General features: G+C 32.7%; 7 protein-coding genes across 8 annotated transcripts in view; 2 read left to right on the top strand and 5 right to left on the bottom strand.

Moving 5' to 3' along the window:
* LOC133840395 (cytochrome P450 4e3-like) overlaps positions 1-18,152 on the top strand; it is a 51,359-nt gene that overhangs the window by 14,419 nt on the left and 18,788 nt on the right. The window lies entirely within an intron of this gene.
* Positions 1,421-17,844, bottom strand: LOC133840398 (larval cuticle protein 1-like). 2 transcript variants are annotated; one of them, XM_062272208.1, is made up of 3 exons: positions 17,826-17,844; positions 1,994-2,083; positions 1,421-1,933 (listed from the first exon to the last, which is right to left on the bottom strand). In XM_062272208.1, the coding sequence occupies exons 2-3, from the start codon at positions 2,003-2,005 to the stop codon at positions 1,562-1,564; spliced, it is 384 nt and encodes a 127-aa protein (XP_062128192.1). In that variant the 5' UTR covers positions 2,006-2,083; positions 17,826-17,844; the 3' UTR covers positions 1,421-1,561. The 2 variants fall into 2 exon arrangements, with proteins under 2 accessions (XP_062128192.1, XP_062128191.1); XM_062272207.1 differs by lacking the exon at positions 17,826-17,844 and having other exon boundaries at positions 1,994-2,102.
* Positions 3,388-4,729, bottom strand: LOC133840399 (larval cuticle protein 2-like). Its single transcript, XM_062272209.1, has 2 exons — positions 4,150-4,729; positions 3,388-4,089 (listed from the first exon to the last, which is right to left on the bottom strand). Exons 1-2 carry the CDS (start codon positions 4,159-4,161, stop codon positions 3,721-3,723), a joined length of 381 nt encoding a protein of 126 aa, XP_062128193.1. The 5' UTR covers positions 4,162-4,729; the 3' UTR covers positions 3,388-3,720.
* Positions 6,561-7,648, bottom strand: LOC133840402 (larval cuticle protein 2-like). The gene is made up of 2 exons (XM_062272212.1): positions 7,354-7,648; positions 6,561-7,293 (listed from the first exon to the last, which is right to left on the bottom strand). The coding sequence occupies exons 1-2, from the start codon at positions 7,363-7,365 to the stop codon at positions 6,931-6,933; spliced, it is 375 nt and encodes a 124-aa protein (XP_062128196.1). The 5' UTR covers positions 7,366-7,648; the 3' UTR covers positions 6,561-6,930.
* LOC133840401 (larval cuticle protein 1-like) lies at positions 8,113-8,766 on the top strand. The gene is made up of 2 exons (XM_062272211.1): positions 8,113-8,201; positions 8,262-8,766. The coding sequence occupies exons 1-2, from the start codon at positions 8,190-8,192 to the stop codon at positions 8,622-8,624; spliced, it is 375 nt and encodes a 124-aa protein (XP_062128195.1). The 5' UTR covers positions 8,113-8,189; the 3' UTR covers positions 8,625-8,766.
* LOC133840408 (larval cuticle protein 1-like) lies at positions 12,500-13,189 on the bottom strand. The gene is made up of 2 exons (XM_062272217.1): positions 13,037-13,189; positions 12,500-12,976 (listed from the first exon to the last, which is right to left on the bottom strand). Exons 1-2 carry the CDS (start codon positions 13,046-13,048, stop codon positions 12,626-12,628), a joined length of 363 nt encoding a protein of 120 aa, XP_062128201.1. The 5' UTR covers positions 13,049-13,189; the 3' UTR covers positions 12,500-12,625.
* Positions 14,978-15,673, bottom strand: LOC133840405 (larval cuticle protein 1-like). Its single transcript, XM_062272215.1, has 2 exons — positions 15,516-15,673; positions 14,978-15,455 (listed from the first exon to the last, which is right to left on the bottom strand). The coding sequence occupies exons 1-2, from the start codon at positions 15,525-15,527 to the stop codon at positions 15,105-15,107; spliced, it is 363 nt and encodes a 120-aa protein (XP_062128199.1). The 5' UTR covers positions 15,528-15,673; the 3' UTR covers positions 14,978-15,104.

Consider the following 18,152-nt stretch of genomic DNA (forward strand, 5'->3'; position numbering starts at 1 on the left):
ATAATCTTAAAATTAAACTATGAAGGCAAAATCTCAAAATAAGATCTCACGTTCTAGATTAATTCTAGATTGGATATATAATGACTCAAATTGGAATATTAAATAATATCAATTCAATTTTTGTCTCAAGAATGAATAAATCTTAAAATTGAACCGTGTTCTCTTATATTTACACATTTAAGTATGTCCTTTATTTATTTTTAATATTAGTTTCAGTTGTAACATTTACGTTTTTAATAAACGAACGAACTATACTTTGAACTTAAGTCCAACGACTGACCAGACGACACAATGATACGCGACGTCTTTACTAACTGCAACAACACCTCTAATAAGGTTTTTATTTTAAAGGAAGCGAATTCCAACATTTATGAAAAAATTCTCTTTTTAAGATTGAAAGGTTCTTAAATCCAGATTATAATTTTAAAAAATATGTTTTTAATCTTAAAATGCAAATTTAGCATAAAAATCTTGTTTCAAGATTGTTCTATTTAAGAGAGAAAAAATCTTAAGTCAAGATTATTGCAATCTACAATACATTTTGTTCTCTCTGTGTATACAGTGTATACTGATAATATGCATAACATAATAACATAATTAAGTTTAACACTTAGAAACAGACGTAGAAAAGTCAAACCAACATAACACAAAGTTACAGTTTATGTTTAGTTCTGAGTCCCCTTAATTTAATCGGTTTTCAATAAACACATCTTATTACACTTCATTAATAGAAAAAGCTTATAGTATATAAGCAAGCAATCTTCAACGAATTACTGCAGCTATCGAATGTGCTTAATTAGCAATAAAATAACCTAGTAGGTATATTGTCTCGGTTGTTGACGCTGCTCAAGAATATATGTATATACTTTAAGGGGTCGGTGATCCATTCTTCTGCCTGTTACATACATTTCCTGTCGGCACAAAGTTATAATACCCTTGTACCCTATGGGTATATAATTATCTTATGTAATGCAAATACTATTATTTTTGCAATGATTTTTAAGGATTCAATGCCAATAAATGAAAAGATTCCATAGATATGTTGGGTAAATTTATAGCAAATCTTATAACATAAACAGATTTAGATGTTTGTACAGTCAGCCAGATGAACGTGATTATACTCCTTTGGCGTTTGTTGATTATTAAGAATACCTAGTACATTGGCAAATCTCTTGACCTATAGCTTTCATTATTGAAGTTTTATAGTAGAAGTGGTAAGTTTCAATTTAGCCATCAGTGATAGATAAATATTAAAGTAAGTTCACATATACATATTTTTCGATAGCTTCTTACCTTTCATATTATTGATTTTCAATTGTCTGAAAAAAAGAATCAAGCTTAAATAAAGACTGCCGCGCTGCTTGAAATAATTCAGTTGTTTGACGTCAGCAAAAGAATGCAAGAAGAAGAAATACTTTTATATTTTTGCTATTAGCAATTTGCTGTATGTATTTGAATAGACTTATAAAATAAGGATTCAAGTATGGAAAACTTTAATATTAATCGATCATCGTCATCATCGTCCAATAAGTTAGAATCTAACGGTTAGATAACCGAAAGATTATTCCTCTTTCTCTTCCTCGGTCTCGGTCTCCTCCTTCTCAACATAAGGGTGCAGAGCGATCCACTCAAGGGCCTTCTGGATCTCCACTGGAATTGGTGGGGGGGTTGGCAGAACAGCACCAGATGGTTGGTAACCGTTCTCATCAGCCACATAGGTGATCAGAACATGTTCCCCATCGGGGGCGACAAAGCTGTAGCTACCCTTGACGTTTCCGTGTTCATCACCTGAACGCTGCTCAATGATACCATTAGTGAGCTCCAGTTTGGACTCAAAGCCATCTGGACGCACATCCTCACTGCGAAGGATGACTTCATCAGGGGTTCCCTCTGGGAAGGCTGCGGCCAGGCCGACAATAGCGCAGATCATCAACTGAAATCGGAGTCAATTAATTATCCACTCAGAAATCCTTGCTTTGAATTGTAGACTTACGATTTTGAACATTTTGAATATTGTGCAGTTATCTATCGGGAAACCAACTTTGACTGATAATCTAGCTCAACATCGTCTAGCTTTTTATACCTATTTTCGGAAATCATCACATTTCGGCTGAAGTGCGAATGCAAATTTTTCACACTTAACAGGTTTAATGTTTCTAAGGAATCTTATTCTGCCTATAACTAAATTCTCAAATTTTAAGTTCTTCCCGGAAATACTGAATAGTAATAATTATATAACCTACAATCATTTATTGGATTAATCAATTAATAGTATATACATATATCTTAAAACTGTATGTAGATATACTTAATAAGATATGGTAACATATCTGCTATCACTTCATTACGTTATCAGTACATTATCAGTAGAATCTTTAGGTAAGCAAACCCTTACCAAGAAAAAAACTAAAACTTTTAAAAGCTCAAACGTAACAACTAACAAAGCTACAGTCGAGTTTGTTCGACTGTGAGATACCCGTTGCCCATTTTCATTAAAACTATAGTCTAAAATAGATTAAACTCTAGTACTATATTCCAAATATACCATAAAAATCTAAAAAAATAATAATTGCCGTCGAAAAAAAAGTTAAATTTATCTCTTATTGTCTGTGAGGTCTAGACGCTCAGAAGGACATAGCTACATCGTCTCGCCTGTTGACGTTGATCAAGAATATACTTTTCATATATTTCATAATAAAATCAAAAGCAGTTTGACAAGAATGACAGCTGTACAACGAATTCTGAGAAGACAAAATGACACCAGAAATTACTATCACCATGCACAGCAACAATTTATTATTTATTTGATATTTTTTAATACATGTTAGCAATTGGGGTAATTCAATGGTATAGTGTGACCAAATTCAGTGGGAACAATTATTTTGGCATTTATTGAAATCACCAAATGGTTTATTTAAACAAAATTATTGCATTTAAGAATAAGAATTACTATCAATAGTTCATTACATCTGCTATTTGTTAATGTAGCTTGCTTAACAAATGGATGATCCAAAACTGAGATTTCAGCTTTGGACAATTAACCTCAGTAAATATAAATTAAATAAATACAAGAAGTTAGGATGGACGGAGAAGAGAATATTATTTCAACAGTGCATACATAATTTCAATAAATTCAAATCCGATTTACTGCCTATCCTTAAATTAATAAAACATAACAATTTTTAGTCAATAGTATTCCAATTAATTAGATAAAACTGAAGATTTAAATAAAACATAAAAAGCAAATAATTTTTCATTATTATTTGTATATTGTTTATTTCCACAAGTTAAATTACCTACAAATATGTGCAATACAACTTGAACGTTGGAAAATATAGAGAATCTATAAAAAATTGAATGGATTTGTATCCTTATTGGGTGTTGACGCTGATATATAATATTTTTTAGCAAATATAGTAGTTTATTCATGCAAATTTCTTGCGTAAACTTGATAATTAATTGTTCAAAACAAATAATCGAGCTTCAATAAAGACTCGTGCTGTTTGAAATAATTAACTTGTTTGACGTCAACACAGTAGAGAGCGACGTCAATCCCAGAATTAACAGTAAAGAAATAGTCTCAAAAGGTTCGCTTTAAGCAATTTGCTGCATATATTTTTATACAAATATAAAATCAGGATTCAATTATGGAAATCATAAATATTAATCGATTGTCAATAGTTCAATAATTTAGAAAGTAACAGTTGGAATAGCAAAAGCTTATTCCTCATGCTCTTCCTCGGCTTCCTCCTCCTTCTCAACATAAGGATGAGCAGCGATCCACTCAAGAGCCCTTTGGATCTCGACTGGAATTGGTGGGGGAGTTGGCAGAACATCACCAGCTGCACGGTAACCATTCTCATCAGCCACATAGCTGATCACGACATGCTCGCCACCGGGGGCAACAAAGCTGTAGCTACCCTTGATGTTGCCGTGTTCATCACCTGAACGCTGCTCATTGATGCTATTGGTGAGCTCCAGTTTGGACTCAAAGCCATCTGGACGCACATCCTCACTGCGAAGGATGACTTCATCAGGGGTTCCCTCTGGGAAGGCTGCGGCCAGGCCGACAATAGCGCAGATCATCAACTGAAATTGGAGTCAATTATTTAGTCACTGAGAAATCCTTGCTTTGAATCCTACACTTACGATTTTGAACATATTGTATATTGTGCAGTTATCGATTGGGATACCAACTTTGACTGATGAACCAGCATAACATCTTAGAACTTTTTATACTATTTTAGGAAGTCAGATTTTCGACAGTTAACAGGTTAAGTACGTCTAAAGAAACGTGTATTCAGTTTTTATGTCATCTGAACCAAATTCCCACGAAGTATTAAAATATATTATATATAGCAGATGCTTTTGTATTATATGTACCGGAATTCGAGGCTCTAGTTCTAAAATTAGACTCGTTTTTATCTATTTATATATAATACAGAATTTATCTTTGTACGATATATACGAGCATGATTACCAAATTAAGTTACTCTAACTCTAAAATCTTCGATATTTAATGTTAATCTGCACGAAAAGACTTATATAGAGTATCGTCTCGGTTCTTGACACTAACTTAAAAAGGGATGTTTTTTATGTTTCGGATATGGTTATTTCCCTACGGCTAGTGGGACAAAGACTACAGGCAATCATATAAACAAGGTATCTCGCCGTCGGGCAATCTAAAGAAGACAGTTTTAAACAAGGTCATATATATTTTTTTTTAATTTCATGATTTTGAGGAATAATGAAAAAAGCTATATTCAATTAAATTTAGCTTTATAAAATTAAATTTGTCCAAAATAATAAGTATTAAGTATTAATAAAGGCATCATTGACACATAAGCTAACCAATCATATTATGGTTTAATAATTTTTAAGTCAGAGTAAGAAACAAGTAATTATATACGAATTTTATTTCATCTTTTTTTTTGAGAATAAAGAGGAGAGTATATATTAGTTTAGTAACTTTTGATATTTGCAACAGTTATTCTTCAATACTCTATATCGACTTTTTTAAAACAATTAAATATTAAATAATTCAAAATATAATTGTTCCATTGCATTAATACAAAAAGGAGTTCCTTTGTATGCTTCATTCGCTGCGTTAATGTTAACTCAATAATCCAGACAGTCTTCAGCAACAATTCATGTTAAAATATATACAACTAGTGTGGTCGACTGTCCGCTACCCACTTTCAAAAAAATATTATCAATTTAAATTTCTCAAACATACCACTTAAAAAAACTAAATACCGGAATATACTAATATATACCGAATACTATCACTTTAAAATAAATACAATATTTTCATTCTATTATATATTTTGAATATACCACTTTATCAACTGAATTAACTACGAATTGCATCGACTGCATTAATTCTTAAATAACTCTTACAATTTGTATATGATTACAATCAAGTTTTCAAAAAATTGAAATGCTGTAGGTATTTACCAAATCGCTCCATTATATCCAGTTGTTTATACGAAAAGATGGACGGACTGACTGTATCATCTCGACTGATAACGCTGATAAAGAATATATGTACTTTTTGGGGATGGAGATATCATCCTTAGCCTTCTGCATTCATTTTCGGCTGTCAGAAAGTTATAATTCCCTTCCACCATATAAAAACATCCAGGGAAAAACATTGTGATTCTTTATAAAACCAAAGATTTCTAAATGGAAGCAAAATTCTAGAATCTGTAAATTTATATTTTATTTCCAAAATTATTGAATTAAGAAATAAACTTCTACTACTAAACTACAAATGAAAGTATTGTCGGTCAATCCGCACCCAATTCAATTGTTATTAAACTAAACGTAAAAATTTGCATAAATCATGAATTAGGTTTATTTTACGTAACTGAGTTACATGATCATTGGTGAATTTTAAAAATCAATTTAAAATTCTGCAGACCCTTTCGCAAATTTTTTATCTTTATCAGGACATGGCCACTTTTTAAATTTAAAAATGCTTGTCGGCACATTACTTGAATTAATAAACAAGTAAGAAAGCTACAGTCAAGTGTGCTTGACTGCGAGATACCCGTTACCCAATTTTGAATAAAAGCAAAATATTGCGATATTAATTTTAAAATATAACAAAATAATATACCGCATAAATACTTAAAAATAAGAAAAATGATGTCAGCCAAAGCAACTAAAAGCCCTAATAAGTAGGCGTTTTTGCCCATACAAAAGCACTTCTTTAATAACTTCGGCAATTATTACCTGATCGCAAAACAAATTTTCAGGTATGACAATTACTAAAGTTACTATTGGTTATACCAAAATTCGTATCGCTAGCTTTGTTATTCGATTTTTGTCAATTTGTGGGGGGCGGAAGTGGGTGAGGAAAAAATTTGAAACAAACTTGATCTGCGTGAAACCTTATACTTCTATAGTCTCTGAGATCTAGGTGTCTATACAGACAGACGGACATGGCTAGATCGTCTCTGCTGTTATCGCTGATCAAGAATATATATACTTTATGGGGTTGGAGATGTCTCCGTCCACCTGTTACTTTTCCTGCCGGCACAAAGTTATAATACCTTTCTAACGGGTATAAAAATAGTTAACCCTACTCATTATTTCAATCGTTGCCTTCAATGATTGATAAATATTGGAATTTAGCTCATACACATTTCTCGGAATTTTGATGCCTCACTTAAGCTAGAAGCTGAATTGTCCGAACAAAATAATAAAGCTGTTGAAATTATTGAATTTGTTGACGTCAACATTATAATGTGATATTTGCAACATCAATCACAAAATAAATTTCTCTCAAATTTTTGCAATTAGCAATTTGCTGTATGTATTTTCATATCCGTGTAAAATCAGGATTCAAGAATGCTCAACTTAAATATTTATCTATCTTCAATAGTCCAAATTACGTTAGAATGTGACAGTTAGATCACCGAAAGCTTATTCGTCATCATCTTCATCGCTATCCTTCTCAACATGAGGGTGGGCAGCGATCCACTCTAGAGCCCTTTGGATCTCAACTGGAATTGGTGGGGGAGTTGGCAGAACTTCGCCAGATGGTTGGTAACCGTTCTCATCAGCCACATAGTTGATCAGGACATGCTCGCCACCGGGAGCGACATAGCTGAAGCTGCCCTTGATGTTACCATGCTCATCACCCGAACGCTGCTCACTGACGCCATTGGAGATCTCCAGCTTGGACTCAAAGCCATCTGGACGCACATCCTCACTGCGAAGCTTAACTTCATCAAGGGTGGCATCTGGGAAGGCTGCGGCCAGGCCGACAATAGCGCAGATCATCAACTGAAATCGGAGTCAATTATTTAGCCACTCAGAAATCCTTGCTTTGAATCCTGAACTTACGACTTTGAACATTTTGTATATTGTGCAGTTATTGATCGGGAAACCAACTTTTTCTGATGAACCAACATAACATCATAGAGCTTTTTATACTATTTTAGGAATTCATCGGTTGTTTTGACAATTAACAGGTTTAATTCTTCTAATCAAACTTGCTTTCAATATAAGTAAATTCTCAAGAAGTTATTGTCATACAACTATAAACATTTTAAGCCATTTTATAGGCCAAAAATCTGACGCACGCATTAGAGTCATAGATTGTCAAAGTGACAGTATTTGATACTCTATCGAACCTGTTGAGTGCATTGCTATATATTTTTTTTAGAATATGATTTTTTCAACTTTCGTAGACTTTGCCACATTTATTGTGTACAATACATGTCCTGACATGTCCTTTTCCATTGAAAAATGTTTTTTAAGTAAGAAAATATACGTACCGGAAGAAAAGCAAATTGGACTCCGTAAAGTATATATGTATGTATGTGGTTGTTTATGGTCAAGAGGTGAGCTGTGTTTGAACTCTTAGATCTCAGGGAATTTATAAGCCAGCGAAAGCAAAGAAAGATTTCAGACACGCCCCCTTCAATCGAAAAAAAATTAATGAATCTTTAGAAAGAATATATAGCATTCCGGTACACATAATAGTATCTACATTTTTATAATTCCCAAGAATTCGGTTGCGAGTGGTTAAAAAACTGGAAACGAGTTTTTAGAAGTTTTTAACCTGTTAATTGTCAAAAATCCAATGGATTCCTAAAATAGTATAAAAAGCTCTATGATGTTATGCTGGTTCATCAGTCAAAGTTGGCTTCCCCATCGATAACTGCACAATATACAAAATGTTCAAAGTCGTAAGTCCAGGATTCAATGCAAGGATTTCTCAGTGACTAAATAATTGACTCCGATTTCAGTTGATGATCTGCGCTATTGTCGGCCTGGCCGCAGCCTTCCCAGAGGGAACCCCTGATGAAGTCATCCATCGCAGTGAGGATGTGCGCGCTGATGGTTTTGAGTCCAAACTGGAGCTCACCAATAGCATCAATGAGCAGCGTTCCGGTGATGAGCACGGCAACATCAAGGGCAGCTTCAGCTATGTCGCTCCCGGTGGCGAGCATGTCCTGATCAACTATGTGGCTGATGAGAACGGTTACCAACCATCTGGCGAAGTTCTGCCAACTCCCCCACCAATTCCAGTTGAGATCCAAAGAGCTCTTGAGTGGATCGCTGCCCACCCTCATGTTGAGAAGGATAGCGATGAAGATGATGACGAATAAGCTTTCGGTGATATAACTGTCACATTCTAACGTACTTTGGACTATTGAAAATTGATAAATATTTAAGTTTTCCATCCTTAAAACCTGACTTTACACGGATACGAAAATATATACAGCAAATTGCTTATAGCAACAATTGGAGAGTAATTTTTTGAAGTTAATTTAGTCTTTAGACAAACAAGTTAATTATTTCAAGCAACACGAAAGTCTAATCGAAACTCGTTTTTTTTTATCTTACAATTAAAATTTAAGATCACAAAAAGTGTTGAACTTCCGAGAAATATGTAAACTGATAAACACCAATTGGAAAGATTGTTTCGAGTGAGAGATACACGATTCAGCTTTTTTAATAGAAGCAAATAAGTGTGGTGTTATTCACAAAATATATACTAAATAAATATTTCTAAAAAATTCTAAATTATACCAATGCATTATTCGGTATATCGATACATTTCAATTATTTCTTAAAAAATTTATACAAATTTTTTCTGATTACATCCAAGTTTTAAGGTGTTTTATATTGAGTAGGGAATTTTCTAATCATAAATTTGAACCTTCTTGTCGATTTTTAATCCTGAATTTTTTTAGTTCGGGATCACATTTTAAAACTAAATTATTAATGCGAAAAGTAAATGTCATATTAAGTTGTACTTATTTTGTTTAATACTACTGACTCATTAGGCAATTTCAATAAAAAAAAAAAATATGTCCAGGAGTCTACAAAAATATACAAAAGATAGACCCTTATTTAAAGATACCCCCTACCCATAGGGTAGAAGGGTATTATAACTTTGTGCCGGCAGGAAATGTATTTAACAAGCATAAGGAGGTATCTTCGACCCTATAAAGTATATATACTCTTGATCAGCGTCATCAGCCGAGACGATCTAGCCATGTCCGTCTGTCCGTATAAACACATATGAGAGATAAAGATATTATTTTTTGTATAGCACTATTTATATTTGCACGTAGATCAAGTCTTTTTCAAATTTTAAAGCCAAAGTTTTGTGAAAATTAAGTTGAAATCAGATAAAAATTGTTATATAAAAACTATTTTTGTATGGAGAAAAACGCCTATCTACTACGGGTCTTAATTGCTTCGTCTGACAAACTGGTATATTTTGCATAGCCGTTGGTATATTTTAGTATTTTTAAGTATATCAATTTGTTATATTATTGCGATAATACCGCACTATTTTGTTTCCATTCAAAATCGGTAGAAGACATCTAACACTCGACTGTAGCTCTATTACTTGTTAGTATTAAATTTAAGTTTTGAATCAAGCACGTTAGGCACTTGGTCAATAGCAGAATTTATTCGCTTCAGAAGTGTATCACATACCATAAAAACTTTTAACTTTGGCGAACTCATTAATTGGGGAATTAGTTTACATTTATTTGCAATCAATTAGATAATTAAATTTACAATTAATGTCACTTTGCAAGCGTCAACTAGCAAAAACGTCAAAGAAATCTTAGTATCATCTGTACATTGGGGAATGCATTAAAATAAGAGAGAATTTTATTTAGGATCAAAGTGGCACACCAGATGTAACTCCAACATATAATATTTATAATAAACATATTGAATTCTATCGAAACGTTACTTAAAGATCCTCTGAATTAATACCTCAGGGTAAATATAATCTTATTTATAAATTGTTTAATTGCAATAGATAAAAGTTCCAATAGTTATCATATATGTTATTTTTCAGAAGAGGAATAAAATAAGATTGCTTTAACAAAAGAGAGCTTTTGGTAATATTAGGACCAAACATGTAATTGGATGAGTTAATTTGGATGAAAATGTTGTCGATTTATCTGTTTCAAGTTGACAAAGTGTCAGTAAGGTTTAGGCAATTTTAGTCTGCACGCTCGCATCATTAGAACAATGATCATTTTGTAATAAACAGTTTTCATAAATGTGTCATAAATACTTAATATAGCATAAATATCACATAAAACAAGTAAGAAACCTAAAATCGAGTGTGTTCGACTGAAATATACCCGATACCTAACTTGAAGGAAATCAAAACAAAGCGAGAGCACTATTATCCCTAACTTACTATATACCAAAAATACAGAAGATATACAGAAAAAAAACTTTAATACACTATAAATAATTGATAGCCTAGCTAAGGAATGAAGACCTGACAGCTGCAGCCGTTTATTGTTTTATAACATTCTTTGTTAAATAACTTTCAAGATTTGTATCTGATAACAACCAGATGAAGGAATCGTAATAAATAAATAATATTGTATGAACCGCAAATACCTTTGAAATTATATTGGCTATTCTATTGTTTTTGTTAAAATGTTGCTACAATGTTTCAACTATTGACATTGATCATTTCAGGCCTTCTGCCTGTTACATATATACATATCCTAAAAGCACTAAACACTTGTACCTTGTAGGTACCGGGAATAAATATGTATCTGATTTATCAATATCCATATACAAACAAATTTGCGAATAGTCGACATTTCGAAGCTCAAGTTCGCTCCCCCAAAGAAGTTCTAAAATCCAAGAACATTAGAATGTAGCTTAAGCAACGCCTTCAAGATAATATTATAAGAATCATCGAGAGGAATATTGGAGATGCACTTGATATCGTTCAGGAAACAGGAAACAAAAATCAAATCAAGAAATTTATCCAAAAAATTCGGTGTATCATTATACATAAACAAAAGCATGAGTCGTCGATGCATCCATTCAAATTCCCTGACGAATATCATAAGACTCCGGGAACATTAAAATCATCAAGAATCATCAAGATCCATAAAATATTCACGATCAGCAAACGTGCTAAAAATGTTAGTACTTATAGAAAAAATGACCTAAATACAAAACGTCATAAGAAACAGGAATATTAGATCAGGAAATACAAATATTAAACTACTGAAATATAATTCGAAAGCCACCAGTTCAATATAAAATCTGAGATCTAAAAATTTAAATTAGAGCATTGGAAGCATTTAAAAACGATAGCAACACAAAATATGCGAAATTTACTAGAACAAACTTCAGTATCAAGAATTTCATGCTTTAACTAATAAAAGCAAATATGTAAATATAATGGAATATATATTTATATACTTATATATTTAAATATATATTAGTAAACTCATTTCAAAAACTTCTTACATTTTGAAAGTTAAGAGGAAAAGAGGATACTAGTTTTTCCAGCTGATAGAAATAGATTTAAACTTAGAATTAAAAAGTTATTGAATTAGCAGGTGTTCTGCTCGAAACTCTTTGCAGTAACTTTTACTGTAATGCTCAGCTAAAATTCAAAAATTGTTTAATGGTGGCACAGGAACAAGAAAAACTAGGCGACTATTATAGAAGCTTAAGTAAGAACTGAAAAGATTGAATTTCTTTAACCATCCTAAGCTCAACCAAAGCATAATTGGAGCAGGAACTGAAATAATGACATTCAAAGAAGCATTACCAATATTTGGGTTTTTGACAATTATAGAATGTTGAGAAGATGAGGAACTAAATGACATCAGTTAAATAGCGAACGGGACGGAATAAGTGGGATATATTGAGGAGCTGAAAGTTCATTTAGCCTTTTCACGTTTTAGTCAACAGCTTCATATATTATACTTAAGCTCTGAATCTAAAGTTGAGAATAAGTCTGATAAGCAAGGCAACGCCGAAATATCCCAGCAAATATCGCGTTCAGTATCCCGAAATTGTTTACAGTTTGAAAGATGTTATACATACTTTACATTATTGATTCAAAATCAAGCTGTAAGATTGACACATCTATATCCAATCGGTTGACGACGCCGGTCAAAAATATGTATTCTTGCTGTTGGCACAAAGCTACGAAACATTCTACCCAAGGGGTATAAAAATAACTCAAAAATTTTGCAATAAGCAATTTGCTGCATGTATTTATACATGAATGAAAAACTTAAATATTTTCGATGTCAAGCAATAATCAAAGGTAAGGTAAGGTGTCAAGTATTCAGTGCGTTAGTTATTCAGTAGCTTAGTGCTCAACCGAAGGATTTTTTGCGATCCATTCAAGAGCTCTTTGAATCTCAACTGGGATTGGTGGTGGGGTTGGCAGAACAGCGCCAGATGGTTGGTAACCGTTCTCATCGGCCACATAGGAGATCTGGATGTGCTCACCATCGCTTGAGATCCAGCTGAAGCTGCCCTTGATGTTGCCGTGCTCATCACCGGAGCGCTGGTCATTGATGCCATTGGATGTCTCCAATTTTGAGTCGAAACCATCTGGACGGATATCCTCGCTGCGAGAGATGACACCATCTACTTCGTCTACGACTGGCACACCAGGGAAGGCGGCGGCCAAGCCAACAATAGCGCAGATCATCAACTGAAATTGGATTGATTTTATTAGCCATTGGAAGATCCTTTCTTCGAATTATAAACTTACGAATTTGAACATTTTGTTTATTGTGAAGTTATCGAACAGGGAACCAACGTTGACTGATGATTTGGCATGGCATCATCTGCCTTTTTATACAAATAATTTGGGATCCATACATAGAGACCTTTTCAGTTGCAATGTGAATGCAAATTTTGGGCAAAAATTAACGAAATACTGGTTTACTGCCTTAAGTTAAGCGACATTAAACTCGTTTTCATTTCACATAACTGTTCGAACATTGCAAATTGTGGGTTGGTTCTTATTTAATATATAAGAATTAATTAGAGTCCAGAAATTATTTTTTCCATTAATTTACATTTATAACCAACCCGAAATTTCATGTCCACGAGTGAATCTGGTTCTATTTGGCCTTTTCCTAATGCGAGGACTGACCTTTATCAAAAAAATATATTGAAAATATTTGGAAATGTTGAAATATAATGTTTAGAATTACTGACGGCAATATATTTGATTGTTTTTTTCAAATTCATAAGGGAAAATGTTAAGGAAATTTTAATTATATGTATGTAGTGGACTATTTTCCTTGATTCTACTTATTTTGCTGCGTTCTCATGTCAACTAAAGTTTAGATTTATGCACATACAACAAAATTTTAAAACGAGACGTCGAAAAGAATTTATAAACCGGAATGTGTATATAATGTTAATTGTCGATTTGTTTGATTTGTTCGTGCGTTAGATTATATACTAGGGTAGGTAGCTGTTATAAAAGCACAACAGAAAGTTAATATGATGAAAGAATTCAGGAATTTGATGTAATTATTAATAGCGTTGTCGATTTCCCTCAACTCATAAATATTAAAAATTACAAAAATCAATCAAGATTTTATTTTTCTGAAAGAACTTTCATAAAATTAAGTTAGTTTTACATTTTTGCTAACTTCTGCCAGCGCAAATCGAAAAAAGTTCTAAGTCTCAAGCAAGTGTAATTTTAAATCTAGGGCTCAAAAATACCATATTTCAAAAACGGCTGCTGCTGTTGTTGCTTGGTTGACAGTCTAATAGAATGTCGATATATTGGTATTTATTTGGTGTTTGTAAAGATTGATACCTCACTATTTAGTATTTATTAAAAATGGATAACGGGTATCTCACAGTCTAGCACATTCATCCTAAGTAGCTTTTACCGTCTGGTCTGTGCCAGACGAACAACTTGTTATACTAATAAGAAGATCATCCAAAACACGCGCTGTTTGTATTAATGTATATTTATGAGTAAGAGAATTTTACATTGATTTCTCAACTACCTCAATACAATCCGCAATATTTAAAAATAACTTGCAACACAAATTGCGTTTATGTTTCTTTTGTTTCTGTTTTCGAAACTTTTCTATAATGTATATTTTTCCTTTTGTCGAATAAGGTTTTGTCTATCTCAATTGTTATAATTTTTCTTCGCCGTTGTTTTAAATACTATTTAACATTTTAAACTAATAATTAAAAATGAAAACGATAAATTCTCTTATTCATTCCATTCATATAGTAATATCGGTGGATAATAATCTGCTTTAATAAATGATAATGTTAAAGTCATTTGATTTCTGAAATAGAGGTGTCATAAATAAATAGACAATAACAAAGCTACAGTCAAGTGGGCACGATTACATAATGAATAGAAACAACTAACATAAGTTAAATTAATTTAAAATCAAGAAAGCTTATCAATTACAATAATTATGGCAAGATTATCATAGAGTATGAAATATAAACAAAACATGACCTGTCCACAAAATTGTCACTTGAATAACTATAAAGTTTTTTATATAATCGCCTCCTAATTTCCAAAAATATTTAAGTCATAGTGGATCTTCTCACATCGGATACCTCTGTTAACTTTCCTTCTATGAGTTACATTCATTTGATGTTGGCACACCAGTAGCTGGTATAAAAGTGTCCAATCGATGATTACTAAAAAAACACCAAACTGTTTGCATTATGCAACTTGCTGCATGTATTTTTATACTCGTATAAAATCATGTGTCATGAATGAAAAACTTAAATATTTTTGAAGTCAAGCAATAGTCATATGTCGGAACGATCAATAGTTGAATGACTTAGTGCTCAACCGAAGGATGAGCTGCGATCCAATCAAGGGCCTTCTGGATCTCAACTGGGATTGGGGGTGGAGTGGGCAGCACATCACCAGATGGCTGGAAACCATTCTCATCAGCCACATAGGTGATCTGGACATGCTCGCCTTCGGGGGAGATGTAGCTGAAGCTGCCCTTGATGTTGCCGTACTCATCGCCGGAACGCTGGTCATTGATGCCATTCACTGTCTCCAGTTTGGACTCAAAGCCATCTGGACGGATATCCTCACTGCGAAGGACGACACCATCTACTTCGTCTACGACTGGCACACCTGGGAAGGCGGCGGCCAAGCCAACAATAGCGCAGATCATCAACTGAAATCGGATTTATTTTATTAGACATTGGAAGATCCTTTCTTCAAATAGTAGACTTACGAATTTGAACATTTTGTATATTGTGCAGTTATCGAAGAGCGAACCAACTTTGACTGATGATTTAGCATGGCATCATCTGCCTTTTTATACAAATTGTTATTGAACCCAAAGAGAGTTAGAAACCTTTTCAGTTGCAATATTAATGCAAAAATTAACGAAATACAGGTTTTGATGCCTTCAGATTAGCGACATAGAACTTGTTTCACATACATAGTTGCAAAAACAAAACCGCCCCAAAATTGCAAATTGTGGGTTGGCTCATATTGAATATATTAGAATTCAGTTATTTAAATTTCATTTCATATAATTTAATTTTGGTTTAAATTAAATTAGACATGAAACTTATACTAATAATGAGTTCTTCCCACTGTCTCCTATATTAAGACAGACCTTTGTTATGGAAATGTATTCCAAATATTTAAAAACATTTCAAATATAATAAAAAATGTTTCCGGTATTTATTGTTACTAATTGAGCAATGCGATTGGAAATAATTTAATCAAGAAAATAAATATCAATGACGATAAAATATTATAAAGTGAGAAAGTTATTGTCGAGTGTGCAGTATTTTTTTAACATATACCAAATTAATACTTTGAAATTATTAAAATATCATTTGGTATTATCATGTGAACTAAAATTTAAATTTATGCACAAACAAAGAAAAATAATTTTAAAAAGAGGTGTCGAATAAAATGTATAAACCGGAATGTATATAAAATGTTAAATGGCGATTTTTTTGATGTGTTTGAATGTTAGTTTATATAATAGGGTAATTAGATGGTATACAAAGCACAACTATAGGGTAATACGATTAAAGAATTCAGGAATTTGTTGTAAGTGTTCAGTGAGCACATATTCTCCCAACTCGGGTATATATATTATAAATTACAAAAATCATTTAAAATTTGATGGTATCATAATGTAGAAATTTCTGCAGGAAATATATGTAACAAACAGAAAGAGTCATCTCCCATAAGGTGTGAATATTCTTGATCAAGAGTCGAGACAATATAACCATGTCCGTCTGCCCTTATGAATATCTATACCTTAGACCCATAGGGTATTATAACCTTGTGCTGGCAGAAAACGTATGTATGTAACAGGCAGAAGGTCTTATTTGCTTTGGATGACAATCTGGTATATATTTTGAATGTAGTATTGAATCAATACAATACATAGTAGTTTTTTTGGTATATTAATTTGTTATATTTTAAAATTAATACTGCAATATTTTACTTTTATTCAAAATGAATATCGGCTATCTTACAGTCGCACACACTTGACTATAGCTTTCTTACTTGTTTGTAGATCAAGTTTCTTTTATAGTTTTGCTAACTTCTGCCAGGTCAAATCGAAAAAAATATTAAATGGAGTCAGTGTAATTTTAAAGCTAGCGCTTAATGAATAATATGATGTTGCAAAAAACGGCTGCTGCTGTTGAGTCTTTATCGCAATAGTAATAACAAAGTATACTTTTTTTCAATGGTACATTTTGTATTTAATAGTATATCGACGTACCAAACATAAGCTTCGGTATCTTTTGATATACAAATTTGGTATACTTAAAGACTGATACCGTACTATTAAGTTTTTATTGAAAATGGATAACGAGTATCTTACAGTCTAGCACATTCGTCCGAAGTAGTTTTTAGCGTCTGGTCTGTGCCAAACAAACAACATGTTATACTATGTACACATATAGATAGATTATTGTTAACGAGTAGTATATCCAAATATAATTAAATCATTCGCAAAAAAATGTTAACAGAAGATTGCGTTTATGTTTCTTTCGTTTCGCTATTCGAAACTTTTCTATGGTATATATTTTTCCTTTCGTCGTAGTAGACGAAGCTTCGCTGCGGTTATTGTTATAATTTTTGCTGTTGTTTTGAATACTATTTAACATTTTAGACTAATAATTGAAAATGAAAACGATGAATTCTCTTATTCATCCCATTCATATAGTAATAGCAGTGGATAATAATCTGCTTTAATAAATGCTAATGGTAAAGTCATTTGATTTTCGAAATAGAGGTGTCATAAATAAAAAGACAATAACAAAGCTACAGTCTAATGTGCTCGATTATATAATGAATACTATATAAATAAAAAACATAAGTTCAATTTGATTAAAATTAGGAAAGCGTCTCAATTGCATAAAGAATATGCCACCATTTTGTATAATTTGTTCTATGTATGAAATAGAGTACGAAATATACACGAAAATGGTCAGCTCTACAAAATTGTCTATTGAATAACTACAAAGTTTTTATACCCGCTACCCATAGGGTAGAAGGGTATTTATACCCGCTACCCATAGGGTAGAAGGGTATTATAACTTTGTGCCGGCAGGAAATGTATGTAACAGGTAGAAGGAGGCATCTCCTACCCTATAAAGTATATATATTCTTGATCAGCGTCAACAGCCGAGACGATATAGCCATGTCCGTCTGTCCGTCCGTCCGTCTGTCCGTCTGTCCGTATGAACACCTAGATCTCAGAGACTATAAGAGATAGAGCTATAATTTTTTTTCGACAGCATTTGTTATGTTTGCACGCAGATCAAGTTTGTTTCAAATTTTTGCCACGCCCACTTCCGCCCCCGCAAATCAAAAAAATCGAATAACAAGCGTA

This window comes from Drosophila sulfurigaster, chromosome 3, assembly GCF_023558435.1.
Source record: "Drosophila sulfurigaster albostrigata strain 15112-1811.04 chromosome 3, ASM2355843v2, whole genome shotgun sequence".
Classification (NCBI taxonomy): Eukaryota; Metazoa; Arthropoda; class Insecta; order Diptera; family Drosophilidae; genus Drosophila; species Drosophila sulfurigaster.